We start from the raw sequence: 15738 nt of genomic DNA, 5'->3' as shown, positions 1-15738 counted from the left end.
AAAAAAAATAGACCTCACTGCTGGCTCAGCAGGGTTACTCTGCTGAGCCAGAAATGGCAAAACTCTTCTCAGGGCCTTACTACCCAAAATGTTATTCACTTAACAGTTAAACTTAACAAACACTTAGTTTCAGCCTCCTTTGCAGAAATGCAATACAAAATTTTGCATAGGGAATACTACACCCCAAAACTGAGATACTTGCATAGGGAATACTACACCCCAAAACTGAGATACTTGATCTCCGCAAACTCCAATTGTTTCAAGTGCCACTTGCCAAACACTGACATCACACATTGTTTATGGACCTGCACAATAGTACAAAGGTTTTGGACTGATGTCCAAGAATACATCACTAACACCTTGAAAATCTCTTTCACGATTTCGATGACGTGGGCACTGTGGAATCACTATCCCACCTCTCTCATACCCAGACCCTCTGCTGGTACTTGTCTTCTATTAGCACGAATTACTGCAGCAGCAAAAAAAACTATACTCTCCAGATGGATACACTCAGACCTTATAGATCTCACGCTTATGACTCACAGAGTAACATGGACTGGGTGGAATGTACCTTAGATGTGGAATCACGCGCCCCCAAGTTCTTTGATATTTGGATGCCCTATATTACTATCTCCTATAGAGCGGGATAATATACAGAAACTAGTCAGTCTATCAACTTGGTACAATTTAGCAGAACTAGAAAAGGGAGGCCCCCCTTTCTGATTTTGACTTTGTATCCTCATTTTAGTAGATATGTATGCATGAGAAAAATGTATTTTTATTATTTTCATTCCTCGCTCGCTATGGACATGCAATTTCTATATACATCGCTGTATACTCTTCGTACCTGTACCTTAAGTCCCTACAAATCACACTGTAATACAATACTCATTCTTTGTTTTGTGTTATCAATAAAACAAATATATATATATAAAAAATATAGTAACAGTCACCAAAGTTACTTACTTAATCATTTCGAAGAGTTTTGGATCAGACACTTTGATGTTCCTTGCCATGTTCCAGGAGAGATGAACCATTGGTACTACAGATTTTACACACTGTAACTTGTTCCATTCGTACCGTTCCACAGCTAGTTTATATTGGTATGCTGTAGAAAATAAATTTGACATAAAATACAACAGAACTCTCAATTTACTTCACAATTTATATACATATTGCTTTATTACAAAATTTGACACACATTTAGTGTCTATGAAAGTTACCTGTAAGAGGCCCAACATTCCACGCAATGTTGTTACACCAGCCAATTGCTTGAACCCAGTGGACTGTTCCAGCATTTATCCAAACTAAGTCACCAGGTCTTTGGATAAACCTGTAGACTGGAACATTTGCTTCATATAAGTCTTCCAAATTCGGCCACCATGATCCCAAAAGGAAATTTATATTATTTCTGCATGAAAAAATATAAAATAATGATCAAAATACCACATAACCCCTTCCAATATGCTAGATGGATAGGACTGTGCAAAACTACATGAATGGAACATACGGGAGGAGGATAGTAAAATGATTAATGATTTCTTAAAGACTTTAAAAAGTAAAAAGCTAACTACGTTAATTATGATAAAATCATGGCATTGCTAGGTTCATAGAAACAAGTACATAATAATAAAATCAGGCGCAAATTTGTCAATTATATAAACTCTATATCAGGCATTCCCAACTACGGTCCTAAATGCACACCAACAGTGCAGGTTTTAGTGATATCCAGGCTTCAGCACAGATGGTTTAATCAGAATCCCTCAGATACTAATTAAGTCACCTGTGCTCAAGCCTGGATATCTTCAAAACCTGCACTGTTGGTGTGCCTTGAGGACTGTGGTTGGGAATGCCTGCTCTATGGGCAGTATTCAATGAGAAAAATTCGCCATGTTTTATGGCGAGTTTGTGCTTTTCTCGCGTTGGACGGAGACTTTTGCTCTCAAAAAGCGAGCAACCCGATTCAACGTGCACTTCTCGCCGTCTTTCTGAGTGATTTTCGCCGTGTCTCTCCGTGTAGCAATTCTCCATCTTTTCATGGAGAAGTGGAATGTGAACTTTTTGGTTTTCTGTTTTAATTTTGGTGTCAAAAAATCAGGAATTTTATTCTGAGAAGGGGCATGCTATTTTTATTAATGTGCTTATAGCACATGAATATATATTTTAATTAAAAAAAAATATATATATATATATTTTTTTTTTTACACAGAGCAGCCAGCAGGGGGCCGGGAGCTGAGCCGCTCATTAGATATTCATATATTCACTGCACCCGATCATTACATATGCATGATCGGGAGCAGTGAATATACCCGGTCCCCTGCTGGCTATGGGGGGGGCCGTGGGACTTTAATCTCTGTCCTGATATTAAGGGTCCAGCAATAAATGACCAAGGCGCCGTCTACAGATCATGGACCTCGGCGCTACACGTCTGATGGGCACCGGCTGCGATGTTTATCTGAGTAAGCCACTCTCAGCGTCGCTCGTCAGCCCGCCAACGGGTGCTGGGTGGTAAGATGGAAATGGAGCTGTTGCCAGATAAGGTGGTATACGGTAGATGCCGCAGAGGTGAAGTTTGTGGAATTGGTAAAGACAGCCGATAATTCCTGGACAGCTCAAGGGATCAGAATTAGTGGGGCTCAATCCTTGACGCGTTTCTCCATCATAAAAATCTGATTTCCTCAGATGGTTATGAGCCCTTACTTTTTATTTGTCCTTATAAAGCACTCCTCTCCATTCAGTCTTAAGGTGCATACACACAGGGGCGATTATAGCAAATATCGCTGGAAATATGGTTGCTTAGCGACCATATTGCCAGTGATTGGAGTGTGCACCAGCGATGCTCCTCCGACCAGCGACTTCCACTGCCTCTTCTCCCTGCAGTGTGATTTTCATCTGTGACCATCTCTGGTCGCAGATGAAAACGGGACACTGAGCAATATATTGCTAGCGATCATATTGCCCCGTGTGTACACACCTCTAGACTTTCATTACCAGGCACCTGTACCTTATTTAACTTTATTTCTCAGGTGTGTTGAGCCTGCTAAAACTTGGCATTTTTTTTTAGCATTTGCAAAGTTTATATTCAGAAGTTAATATTTATTATACATCTTCTGTTTTTATGAACATATAGAGAACAATTACATAAAAAATATATTCACAATATAAAAACAGGAATTATCTGCTGTTTTTACCAATTCCACAAACGTCACCTCCGCGGCATCCACCATACACCACCTTCTCTGGCAACAGCTTCATTTCCATCTTACCACCCAGCGCCCGTTGGCGGGCTGACGAGTGATGCCGAGGGAAGTCTACTGCAGACAGCTTACAGAGATCAACATCGCAGCCGGTGCCCGTCAAAGTTCTGACGTGTGGCCCCGAGGTCTGTGATCTGCAGAGGGCGCCTTGGTCATTTATTGCTGGACCCTTAATATCAGGACCCGGTAAGCTCCGGGAAAATTGGGACAGATATTTAAAGTGATAATTCACGTGGAACTACAGGTATAATAATGCCTATATAACAGACTATGTGGTGCAACATTTGGTGGCGTTACTTATATTGCTCAATTAAGAACATTATTCTCTTTATTGGACACAAATTAATCCACTGGGAAGTGGCCACAATTTGTTCTTTTTGGAGAAAAAACTGAGCTCCACTAGACACTTATGAGCCGGGATATTGCTAATAAATTGTCTACATCAGGCATGTCTAAACTGTGGCCCTCCAGCTGTTGTGAAACCACACATCATAGCATGCATTGCCATAGATTTAGCATCCCCAATAGCAAAAATGTGGCAAAGCATGATGGGAATTGTAGTTTCACAACAGCTGGAGGGCCATTGGACATGCCTGGTCTACATAAATGGACAGTGCTCAGGGATTGTATTAATTAGTGTAAACTGGATTTTATTAAGGTTGCTTGATATTAAATGTATTTTAATTGCTTGCATTTTTATAAATAAATATAATTCAAATGGTATATATGTGCTCTATTTGTTAGATTTATTAAGTACATATTAAGCCCAACACAGCACTGGAAAAGAACAATCTGCAAGGTTTTGTACGCATAGGCATTCATTTTGCAGATTTTATTGACATGTAAGTATATCATTTATTAACTTTGAAGCACATTACTTTGCCTTTACTTTATCACTTACTTTTCACAAAAGTCATTCATGACACACCAGTATGACTCAGGAACAACAAACCATTCACAGTCTCCTGGCCCAATATTTATATTCACTGAACAAAAATTATTGTTTTCTTGATGACCTATGAATATTCAAAAAGAAAAAGATATAAATAAAATGTGCCAAAATTGGAAGTCACTAGCACAACAGTAAAATAGTGCAGCAGTAGCTAGTGGAATAGTTGCAAGTCAGAAATGTATAATAAAATGTGTTGTGTTCCATGCTTTTAAGTAGAGACAAATGTAAAATATCAAGGTACAAAAACAATGTTTTTTTTAGTTGAGAGGGGGTTATTCAACGATGTCCAGATTTTTCAGCTAGCCAGAAAATCCGGACATAACTATACAATGCATTTTCCGAACGTTTCTCCCACCGATGCAGGTTTGACTTTGCTAAAAAGACAAATCTTCATCAGCGGAAAAATAATCAAAAATTGACGCGTTATCGACCGTGACGATTTTTCCAAGTAGAAAAAAAAAATAGTCACGTGAATTGAAGTCAAATGTAAATTCGACAAAAAAAAAATCTGAAAAACGCAGATATTCCAACGGTCTGAAAAATCGCCACGGATTATATATCCCCCTAAATTGTAAAAGTGGATTAAAACGGTGTCTCCACATAAATCTTGTCAATATCTATTGTGGAAGGTGGTTTGTTACCATTCAAAAATTTAATATTACAATAAGAAAAAGGTATAAACGTTAATGGCAAGCAATCCCAAATTGGGAGATGGGGGAGGTAATTTACTGGGGGAGAACAGAGCTTTTTTGCAATGGTGCATCTATTTCGAAGGATACATTTGAGATAGTTATTATATAACCTTTATTATAAAATAATCCACTTCGAAAACTTGGAGGACATGGCTCATTATACACTCATGATGAAAAATGTGGTATAGTTATTTTTCAAGGAAAGTTATAAAATGTACATGTAAAATCTGGGTCCAGATGTAATTTTATGTATTCAAATTGTCATGATACAAACCAGGTGTTCTGCTGCTCGGGACCTTCATGTAGAGCTGTACAGTATTCATTCCCAAAATAGTGTGACCAACATGACTGAGGAGATTTCCAGCAGATACAACACGTGCAAAGGCTGGAAGTTTGGTCAATTCATGAAGTTGTAATTTCCACCTTTAAAGTGAAAAAGAGAAAATATTATGCAAAATACATTGGAAGATATATATATATATATATATATATATATATATATATATATATATATATATATATATATATATATATAGATATATATATATATATATATATATATATATATATATATATATATAAATAAATAAATAATGTAGCCACTTTATGCATTGTTGTTTCAATACATTAACAATATAATTTTCAGACTAAAAGTAGCGGTTTGCTAGGAAAAGATTATTTAGACAGACATTGTGTAGTTGGTAGCTTCAAGTTAAGGCCCATACATACTAGGCGACTTTGAACCGTAAAGCAGCTCCATTTACTTGTTTCAGTCCTGCTATGAAGAGCTGTCCACCCCGGGGAAAATTTGTAAAATGGGCAAAAAAGCGCTCAGGATATGGGCACTGAGCGGTTTTCAGCCCAGAAATTTCCCCCCTCATTGGTCACTCTACACCAGGGGTGGCCAAACCTGTCCTCAAGATCTATCAACGGTGCATGTTTTCCAGGCAACCTGTGCATCTATTGTAGGAATGAATGCCGCAGGTTTTAAAATGTGCCAGTTAGTAATGACTACAGCTGTGCACCAGCTAGGTAACCTGGAAAACGTGAACCGTTGGTAGATCTCGAGGACCGGTTTGGCCACCCCTGCCCTACACGCTTGGCAAAATCGTCCAGTGTGTATGGACCTGGATTGTGAAGTCAAGCACAATATTTTATTATACCTTTGCAATGGAGGGTCATCTTCCATTATCCTAAAAGTGAGTCTGCAAATAATTATGTTTTCTGTTTTAACATTACATTAACTGAATAGAAAGGAATCTGAAAAAAGTACTTGTTTCCTAGCACGGCGCCACCGATTTTAATTATATCCATCGGGTCGGAAAAATCGCGTTGATCGCATGCCAACCAAATCGCATGCGATGGACCCGATTTTTACATTGGAATCAATATAAAATGGTCCCTGAGACCCGATTTTACATTGATTTAAATGTAAAAACCCCAAAAACCCCCATTTTTATACCAACCCCCCCCCCCCATATGTTTGATATGCGCCCCCCCCCCATTGTTAACGCCACCCCGAAGCGTGGCGAGCGCAGCGAGCCCACGAGGGGCGGCGGTACGCGTCCTCCGACCTTTTCATACCCCTACTATCCACGTCGGCGTGGAGTTGATTTTATAAAGTGTGGCGAGCGCAGCGTGGCGAGCGGATGCGGATACCTGTGAAGCCGCAAGGGGACGCGGATACCTTCACAGGTATCCGCGTCCCCTCACGGGCTTCACAGGTATCCGCGTCCGCTCGCCTCGCTGCGCTCGCCACACTTTATAAAATCAACTCCATGCCGTCGTGGATAGTAGGGGTATGAAAAGGTCGGAGGACGCGTACCGCCGCAACTCGTGGGCTCGCTATGCTTCGGGTTGGCGTCAATAGTGGGGTGGCATTAAAAATGGGGGGACATTAAACATATTCAAAGTGAAATGGGCCATATTATCCCATTTCACATTGTCACCTATGTAAAATCGGGTTGATCGCATTGCGGGCCATTATAATGGCCCGCAGCCGACGCGATCAACCCGATTTTCACTTTAAAAATAATTTAACATTGTTCCCTATGGGGAAATTGCGTTGATCGCGTCGGTCGCATCGCGGCCCCTTATTAGGGGCCGCGATCAAAGTGATTTTGTCTTTCACCGGCAAATTAGCTGGTGATTGACACAAAATCAGGTCCATCGCTTTGTTTGTATGCCTTAAGTGCCTTAAACTTAAGGCATACAATCAACGAGATAGGCGCCGTGCTAGGAAACAAGTACCCTGAAAAGCATCCTTTATTTCTTAACATCCGTTTACAAACTAGATCTTTAGAACCTGCTCCCGCCACAGAAACCACCATTCAGGTGTGCACCCACCCCGCTATATACATTGCACCTACTGGTTATGGTACAGTAAGTGCAAAATGGCCATTTGTTTGTACTGCGGTTTGTTTTCCTTATAACCCTTAAAAAAATAATTTCCTAATATATAAATTATACTTTGGCACACAATGCCATGTAGGAGAACTTTTCTTTACTAACCACAACCTCTAAATTCCAATTGATCAAAACTAGGTAACTATTTCTATTAAATTCCAATGATCCACAATACTTACTTTCTTTCATCAGACAAGTCAATATTGGTCCCAAATTTAATGGTTTTAAAGGGTCCTTTCCTTTTCCGACCAGAACTAAGTAAGCAAAAAGAAAAAAAAATTGCAAATTATTTTAACCTGAAATACTGTAACGTAACCCAACATAATGTAATAATTGCAGAAGATGTAATGGTTAGCATGGGTTTGATTCCCATGGATCTAACTGTGCGGAGTTTGTATATTCTCCCAGTGCTTGTGTGGGTTTATTCCGGGTATTCTGGTTTCTGCTCACAAACCAAAAATATACTGGTAGCTTAATTGGCTCCCAACAAATTAACCCTAGAATGTCTGTGTATGCGTGTACATGTGGTAGGGAATATAGATTGTAAGCTCCACTGGGGCAGGGACTGATGTGAATGTTCAAATATTCTCTGTAAAGCGCTGCGGAATATGTGTGCGCTATATAAATAACTGGTAATTAATAAAAAAGTACCATTTGATAGTGAGCAGCCCTCAGCATGTTTTGTATGGCTTTCCCTCACTACCTCCAAAAAAATATTAGACCAACAGGAGTGAAATGCTTTATTTTTAAGCCATTGCATCAATGAAAGATTTGCCAAGGCTATTGTAGGTTAGTTTATGAATTTGATTTGTATTAGAACACTGAAAAGAAACCCCACAGGTTTTATGATTTCCCAAGCATTAATAAAGTAAAACAAACCTTGCGCTTGTGTAAATCATTGTGCAGTCTTCTTTAAAATAATTTGTATAGCCTAGAACAGGCTACATTACGAAGATGTTAAATCTTTCTACTTACTTATCCGACGATGTGGATTCGCTATCAGAGTGGTCCTTGTGGTGGCTTTTCTTCTCATTCTCCTCCTAGTAGTATAAAATGCAAGTTAATGACAAATGATAAATCATGACATAACTTGAATGTACATTACTATACAAATTCATTAAAAACCAACAATGTTAAAAAAGGTAAAAAGTTTTGTAAATTAACTTTCTAGTAAAATGGTCTTCTAGAATTGTAAAGTTAAAATCACTATGTATTACTTGTGGGCAGTAAATTAAAAGGCTCCTCCTCTAGTTGCGCCTACTGCCTGTACGAATGCTGTTTCCCGTGTAAGGGCGGGTGCCGGATGATGGCCCAACAGTCAGGATCCAGGCAGTCAGTATGCCGACATCAGAACCCCCGACTGTTCATTTGCCTGACAGTCGGGATCCCAACTGACCGAGCCCACAGTGTGGAAAGCACAGTGTGCCCGCAAGAGGCTACTACTTTGCTCTCGGTCCCCTGGCGGAGTACCGGCAGTTGGGATTCAGTATACTGACTGTCGGGCCATTATCCCACAAGCATAAGGGCAGTATCAAGTATTCTCTTCATCTTGGACCAATGTGAATTAAAATTCATCAACCCGCCTCTGTTGCATGGCCTTCTTTACAAAACTAACCGGAAAGAATAAAACAATCTTTGTATAGTTTGGAGCAGGGAAGGGTAAGGTAAAGGGTAGAAACTTTCAAATATATTTGAAATTTAAGGGGTTTAACAACGTCCAGGAAGGAAATATTCTTCAAATGAAGAGACAAATTAGAAAATGCCCTGAAACTGGAGGTAGGTAGGTTATGGGGAAATCTGAGGAAATTACAGACAGTACAGCAATTTAAACATGCATAGGAAAGACAAAGTTATCCTTACAAAGAAACAAGGATCAAATAGGGTTTTCCATAACAGTATGGTTACAAAAGGGGCAGACTAGATGGGCCAAATGGTTCTTATCAGCTGTCCAATTCATTGGGCAGTATTCAATGAGAATTATGACGATGTGCAGCGAATCCGGTTTAGGATTCGCTGCACATTCGCCACTGCCCGCCGCGTTTCGGAGCCTTGAGGGCTCCAGTATTCAACGAGTCAGGGGCTCACTGCCCCTGACCGCCGAATTTTAACTCCTGCGGTGATGCCACAGGGAGCCTGAGGACAGCGGCAGGCAGGGAGATGGAAGTCTCCCTGCCTGCCCCAGAACATTTGTGGGGGGTAAGTGGGCTCCCCGGGAGCCAGGCAGCACAGGCTGACCCCCGGGATAGCCAACAGGGGACCGGGTATTCACTACACCCGATCGTGCATATGTAATTATCGGGTGCAGTGAATATATGAATATCTAATGAGCGGCTCGGCTCCCGGCCCCCTGCTGGCTGCTGTGTAAAAAAAAAAATAATAATAATAAATATATATATATATATATATATATATTTTAATTAAATATACAGTTTAAAGCTTACAGCACATGAATAAAAATAGCATGCCCCTCAGAATAAAATTCCTGATTTTTTGACACCAAATGTAAAAAAACAAAACACTTTATTTTAAAATTTCACATTCCACTTCACCATAAAAAGATAGCGATTGCTACTCGGTGAATCATGGCGATAAAAACCTTGAAATGTATTCGCCATCTGGTCATTGAATACGGTGATTCACGGTTTTAGTCAAAAAAATTGCCGTACAGCACGAAAATAACACAAAATCGCCATAAAACATGGCGAATCAGCCTCATTGAATACTGCCCTTTATTTCCAAGTTTCGCTCTATACAAGATTTAACTATTCTCAATATGCTGCACAGAAGAAATAAACCAAATAGCTCCAAATGCACTTCACTAGGGAAGCTTCATAAATAGCAAGGCTTTCCGAGAACATTTCTGGGCTTTGCATGCACATTTCAATTAATTCAATGTAGTTGCCTAGTTAAAACACATTATATTCCTATTTAACATTTATATACACAAATGTAGACCTTTTTTGTTGAGAACATCTTTAAAACTTAATAAAACAATAGGTATGTATGCACTTAAAAACACAAAAGGATAATAGAACCATGACATTAATAGGGTTAAGTAGTACAGTAAAAAAAAAAAATATTATATATATATATATATATATATATATATATATTTTTTTTTTTTTTTCTTAAAAGTGAATATATAATTTATAGAAAAAAAAAAACAAGTCAGTCAAACTTCTAATACACAGATTTTTATAACTGACCCTCCTTATGAACCCCTGAAATCATTCAATGGATGAAGCTGATCAGCCATGCATGCACACCAACAGTGGAGGTTTGAAATCAGAGCAACAATCTGCGTAGAACCCAGCTTAAATTGCCAGTCTATAAATGGACTTAAACGGTTATTATAATAATAATAATAATATTTATATAGCACTTTTCTCGCAATAGGACTCAAAGTGCATCACCATTGTCTTGTCACCAGCTCAAAATACAGTGTTTTTTCAGTGTTCAAAGTGCTCTGCAGTGTCCTCTAATATACTAAGAACATTGGTAGCAATACAATAAACCACATACAAAGGATATCTGAAGTATTGTCATTTAATATGCCCAATATAACAACAATCTATAAAAGTAAATGTTACTTACTCGTAGTGACTCCTGGAATGAAGCAGCCTGATACTGTGCATATTTTGCAATGGTAGTATGTGAGCGACTGCTCTCACAGCGCCAGATTTTCTTTGTTCCAGTGGGATCCCAGTTCTCATCCGCAGGCTGTAATAACTGCGTCCTGACTTCAACTATATGTTCAGTATTTGCTTCTACCAGTGTTTTAGTAGAGAATAGTCCTAGATCTAAAGACAAAATAGTTTAGTTGTGCAACAAAGAAAAAAAAAAAGACAGTAGTGAATCATCATAGTAACAAGACAATACATTTAAGTACCTAGTTTAAGTGCTCCAGCAAGGCCACGGATAACAGTAACCGGATTGTTTGGATTTGTGCAGAACTGATGAAGAGGTGGGAAGAAAGCATCTCTCTTATTCTCCAACTGTGAAATAAAAAATATATTTACTAATACAACATACAGTAGACCAAATCTACAAGTTTTTTTTTACAAACTCTTCATGTACAGCCTTTCTATTACTCTATAGCAAAACATATACTGTACATGCGTTGTCATATATCTAGTCTCAATATGCAATGCAGCGCGAGATACCTAGCGTGAATGAGCTGCAAAGTCCCATGCAGCTCTGTGAGCATCGGGTGTGTGTCTGCAGAAAATCTGTCTTACAACACAGTTAGGAGGTATGAGGAGACTGCTGATTACTATGATAGGATGCTTGTATATTTTATGTGACTAATATGATAGGATTCCTGTATATTTTGTGTGACTGAGTCTGTATACGGAGCTAAAGATGTACAGAAAACTCTGAAATACGCCAACAGATCTGTTAGCGTCCACAATATGTAAAACACTGAAGAAAATAAGGGGAGTTCACTGAAGCGCTCGCTGTCGAGAAAAAAAAAAAACTGCTGCATATCTGTAGTTTACTACAGAGCATCCAGGTGGCAAAATGTTCTACGGATAGATTAACATGAAAGTAATTTGCAAGAAACATACATTATGTGCGGAGAGAAAAAAGTCACAGTAAACGACACCAAAACTTCATCCTATCACAGGGCCAGGACCGCACTCTCTCAAGAAAAGAGACTTAAGAGATGTTTGCTGATCTTTAATTTAGATATACAAATACATATTAAGGAGACGATTCCACAACAAAGTAGTAAAAGCTGGCCTGTCAAGATGACCACCCTTTTTCGCCATCACCAAAAACTGGGTCTACTCCTCTAACTCCACATCCCCTGCTGCCCTCTACTATGGGGCTTCACCTTCACCCATGTATGTCAGTACGGACTACCGCCAAAGTGGTGGATCGGGCATCTTCCTCTCCCCAAACTGCACCATTCACATCATCCCACCTGAACCCTCATACACCTTCACCTTTGAGGTATGCTCTGCCTCTCCTATTTACCTATATGTAGCTGTTCTCTACCATCCCCCCCGGACATTGATTATTAATCAAATTCAATTAATAATTTTAATAAAACATGATTGTCACTAAAACATAAAAACAAAAAATAATAGCAGCAAAGATATCCAGATCAAGTGTTATAAATGAATGACCAAAAGATGGTTATAACCTGCACTGTCCACATTAGCAGTAGTCGTCCAGCAATGATGGTCAAGGATCTGGAGAAGCACCAACACGTTTCACTGAACCCAAGGTCCGCTTAATAAAACAATCATGTTTCATTAAAATCATTGATTGAATTTGATTCACCTATCCCTAATAGCTGCTTCCTTCCTTTTCTTTAGTTGTGCAGTTACTGTTATGTCTAGTCCTGTGTACCCTGTATTGTTTTAATGTGCGACATATGTATGACTCTGTAAACTACTTCTGGCGCCTTATCAGTAAAATGTTATAACAATTACCATCTCAAGAAAATCTAAGGCTACAGTAAACAATCACTGCAAAAATCAGCCCCAAGATTGAGCAAGGAGAATGGACATCCAGGTGGACAGCTACCAATTGCTGTTGCTAAAAAGAAGCCAAGGAAAACTAAGCAACGCCTGTAAGCATACCGTGCAATATAAAGGCAGAACAAGTGTGCATAGGAGCTGCAGGATGCATGACATAGCCCAAAACAACTGAAAAACCCAGATGGAAGAGCCATTCTTGATCTCTCATATCAGAACCCATGGGCCCAGTAGAACAACGCCACAAAAAACAGAAGTGGAACAAAGCATGCTAGAAGTCCTAAAAACAGCTTGTAAAAGGTGACCTTTCTAAACTTCCTTAAGGGTACCTAACAGGCAGTGGCCAAGCTGTTTACTAATGTGATCCAATAATTAAGTAAATCAGCACTGGGAACTGAAACTAGAGTGGGTATACTCAGATCCGTGCAAAGGCAGCAGTAGGGTTACAAACAGGAGTGTACTTCAGCACCCCTAAAAAACAGGTGATTATGAGAAAACAAATGTTTGTACCCTTCAACAGCGCATACCTCATATGGAATACCATATATAAATAATATAAATAATATATATTTATTGTGAAAAAAGACTGAGATCTCCTATATCAACTACTGGGAGTATTCCATATATGAGGTAAGCGCTGGTGAAGGGTACAAACATATTGTTTTGTCATAAGCACTGGGAAATAGTCACAGGGCCAAGGTTGCCAAAAATGACTCAAAACCACTGCTGGGATTATGGTGTGAAAACATGAAACACGTAGACTTAGGCACAGACACAGGGTGGGAAGTACTCTTAGCACCTGTAGTCACTGCTAGTTCTGACCCAAAGAGAACATCAACCATGATGGAATGTGACCTAGCTCCCTACAACAAGGAGAGTCCTTGATTATCTAGGGCAGCCACATCTTCAGTCCTATCCCCAGCAGCAAGAACTGCGTAGGTACTATAGGCTATGAGACACTCAGGGCCATTGGAAAGTGTCAAAGGCAAAACCATCTAGGACTCAAAAGTCCAGGCCTGGATAAAGATACCCCTTCTTGTCAGAGGACAAATACAACATGAAAATAGAATCTCCTAAATCAAAGCTAAAAATGGAAAATCCTGACCAGCACAAAAAAACAATGGCACAAACTTCGGGGCACTTGAACCCAGGCTCATTATAGAAAATACACTTCGACCGACCCAAATAGACCTGAAGACCTGGAAAGGCCAAAAACTCCAGTGAAATAAACGGTCTAAACAGATAGGCACACCTACTGTCACCCTAGAAAAAAAACACAACTAAGGAAGGATGGTGGATAGATACCCAGGTTATCTGGACACGTTCCCTGCTAGTACTGGCTAGACCAGAAGGCACCCCCAATGAATTTGTAAAGACAGTCACATCTCAGCTGTGCGCCACAGGTTACCTGTGGTGAAAGAAACTCAAGACATCGTAATAAACTACACTGTGAAAAAAACGTCCACTCACCAATAAGCAGAACTCTCACTTTATTTACAGTATCTTATATATGGTGCAGCAGATTCTAATACAATTGTCGACAGTGATAAAACAAACTGGGTAACAACAGACAGACTTGGAGGTAAGAGGGCCCTGCTGCAAGCTTAAAATCTATAGCAATCTATAGCAGACATTCCCAACCACGGTCCTCAAGGCACACCAACAGTGCAGGTTTTAGTTCTATCCAGGCTTGAGCACAGGTGACTTAATTAGTACCTGAGTGATTCTGATTAAACCATCTGTGCTGAAGTCTGGATATCACTAAAACCTGCACTGTTGGTGTGCCCTGAGGACCGTGGTTGGGATTGTCTGATCTATAGGGACACAGGAGGGAAACACAAGGACAGGTACCAGTAATAGCATAGCAGTCCCACCAAGTGACAAGTCCAGAAGTTCTATAACACATAAGTGCCTCAAAGGGTTATGTGTGTGGTACTTAAATATGACAGGCTTGCCTGAAGAGGTGAGTTTTCAGGGAACGCTTGAAAGTTTGGAGGCTAGTGGAGAGTCTTATTGTGCACGGAAGGGCATTCCACAGGGTGGGAGCAGCCCAATGAAAGTCCTGTAATAATTAATGTGAGCTAGTAATCCGTGCAGTAGAGAGACACAATTCTTGTGCAGAGCGGAGTGGTTAAGTTGGGAGATATTTTGAGATAAGTAAAGAGATGTATGCTGGTGTACTATTGATAATAGCTTTAGATGTGAGTAGAAGTAATTTATATTGAATACAGTAAAATACAGGCAACCAATTGAGGGACTGGCAGAGCGGATCAGCTGACGATGAGCATCTTGGTAGGAAGATCAGCCTAGCAGCCGCATTAACAATGGAATGCAGTTAGGAGACTATTGCAATAATCAATGCGGGGTATAATGAGTGCATAGATAAGGGATTTAGTAGTGTCATGTGTGATGTTTTGGATTGTTTTGGATGTTTTTTAGATGCATGTAAAATGATTTGGAGACAGATTGAATGTGGGGAACAATGGACAGTTCAGAGTCTAGGATGACACCTAGGCAACAAGCTTGTGGGGTAGGGTAGATTGTCGAGTTGTCAACAGTTATGGAGATATCAGGATGGTAACTGTTCTTGGCTGGTGGGAATATATTTAATTCCATTTTGGAAATATTGAGTTTGAGGTGGCGAGAAAACATCCAATATGAGATGGCAGAGAGGCATTCAGAGACTCCACATACAAGTGATACTGAAATCCAAAAGAGCCGATTAGTTTGCCAAGAGATGAGGTATAGATTGAGAAAAGTAGAGGATCTAAAACCAAGCCTTGCAGAACTCCGACTGACAGAAGTAGTGAAGAGGAGGCAGAGTCAGAGAAGAGAACACTGAAAGAGTGATCAGATAGGTAAGCTGAGAACCAGGAGAGGGCTGTATAATTAAGACCTAGGGAGTGTAGCATTTGTATGAGAAGAGTGCGATCAACAATGTCGGA

At 39.8% G+C, this 15738-nt stretch overlaps 1 protein-coding gene across 4 annotated transcripts in view; it reads right to left on the bottom strand.

Moving 5' to 3' along the window:
* The window catches only part of KDM6A (lysine demethylase 6A), a 146338-nt gene that overhangs the window by 7496 nt on the left and 123104 nt on the right, over positions 1-15738 (bottom strand). For all 4 annotated transcript variants that reach the window (XM_083172669.1, XM_083172671.1, XM_083172670.1 and 1 more), the window contains 8 exons: positions 11197-11302; positions 10902-11107; positions 8283-8347; positions 7487-7561; positions 5176-5324; positions 4159-4273; positions 1224-1411; positions 967-1108 (listed from right to left, as the gene is read on the bottom strand). In XM_083172669.1, the coding sequence (XP_083028795.1) occupies positions 967-1108; positions 1224-1411; positions 4159-4273; positions 5176-5324; positions 7487-7561; positions 8283-8347; positions 10902-11107; positions 11197-11302 (1046 nt within the window). The remainder of the gene's footprint in view (positions 1-966; positions 1109-1223; positions 1412-4158; positions 4274-5175; positions 5325-7486; positions 7562-8282; positions 8348-10901; positions 11108-11196; positions 11303-15738) is intronic.

This window comes from Crinia signifera, chromosome 2, assembly GCF_055691185.1.
Source record: "Crinia signifera chromosome 2, ASM5569118v1, whole genome shotgun sequence".
Classification (NCBI taxonomy): domain Eukaryota; kingdom Metazoa; phylum Chordata; class Amphibia; order Anura; family Myobatrachidae; genus Crinia; species Crinia signifera.
Note: the sequence above shows the minus strand (reverse complement) of the source record. Positions and strands in the feature narration are given on the sequence as shown.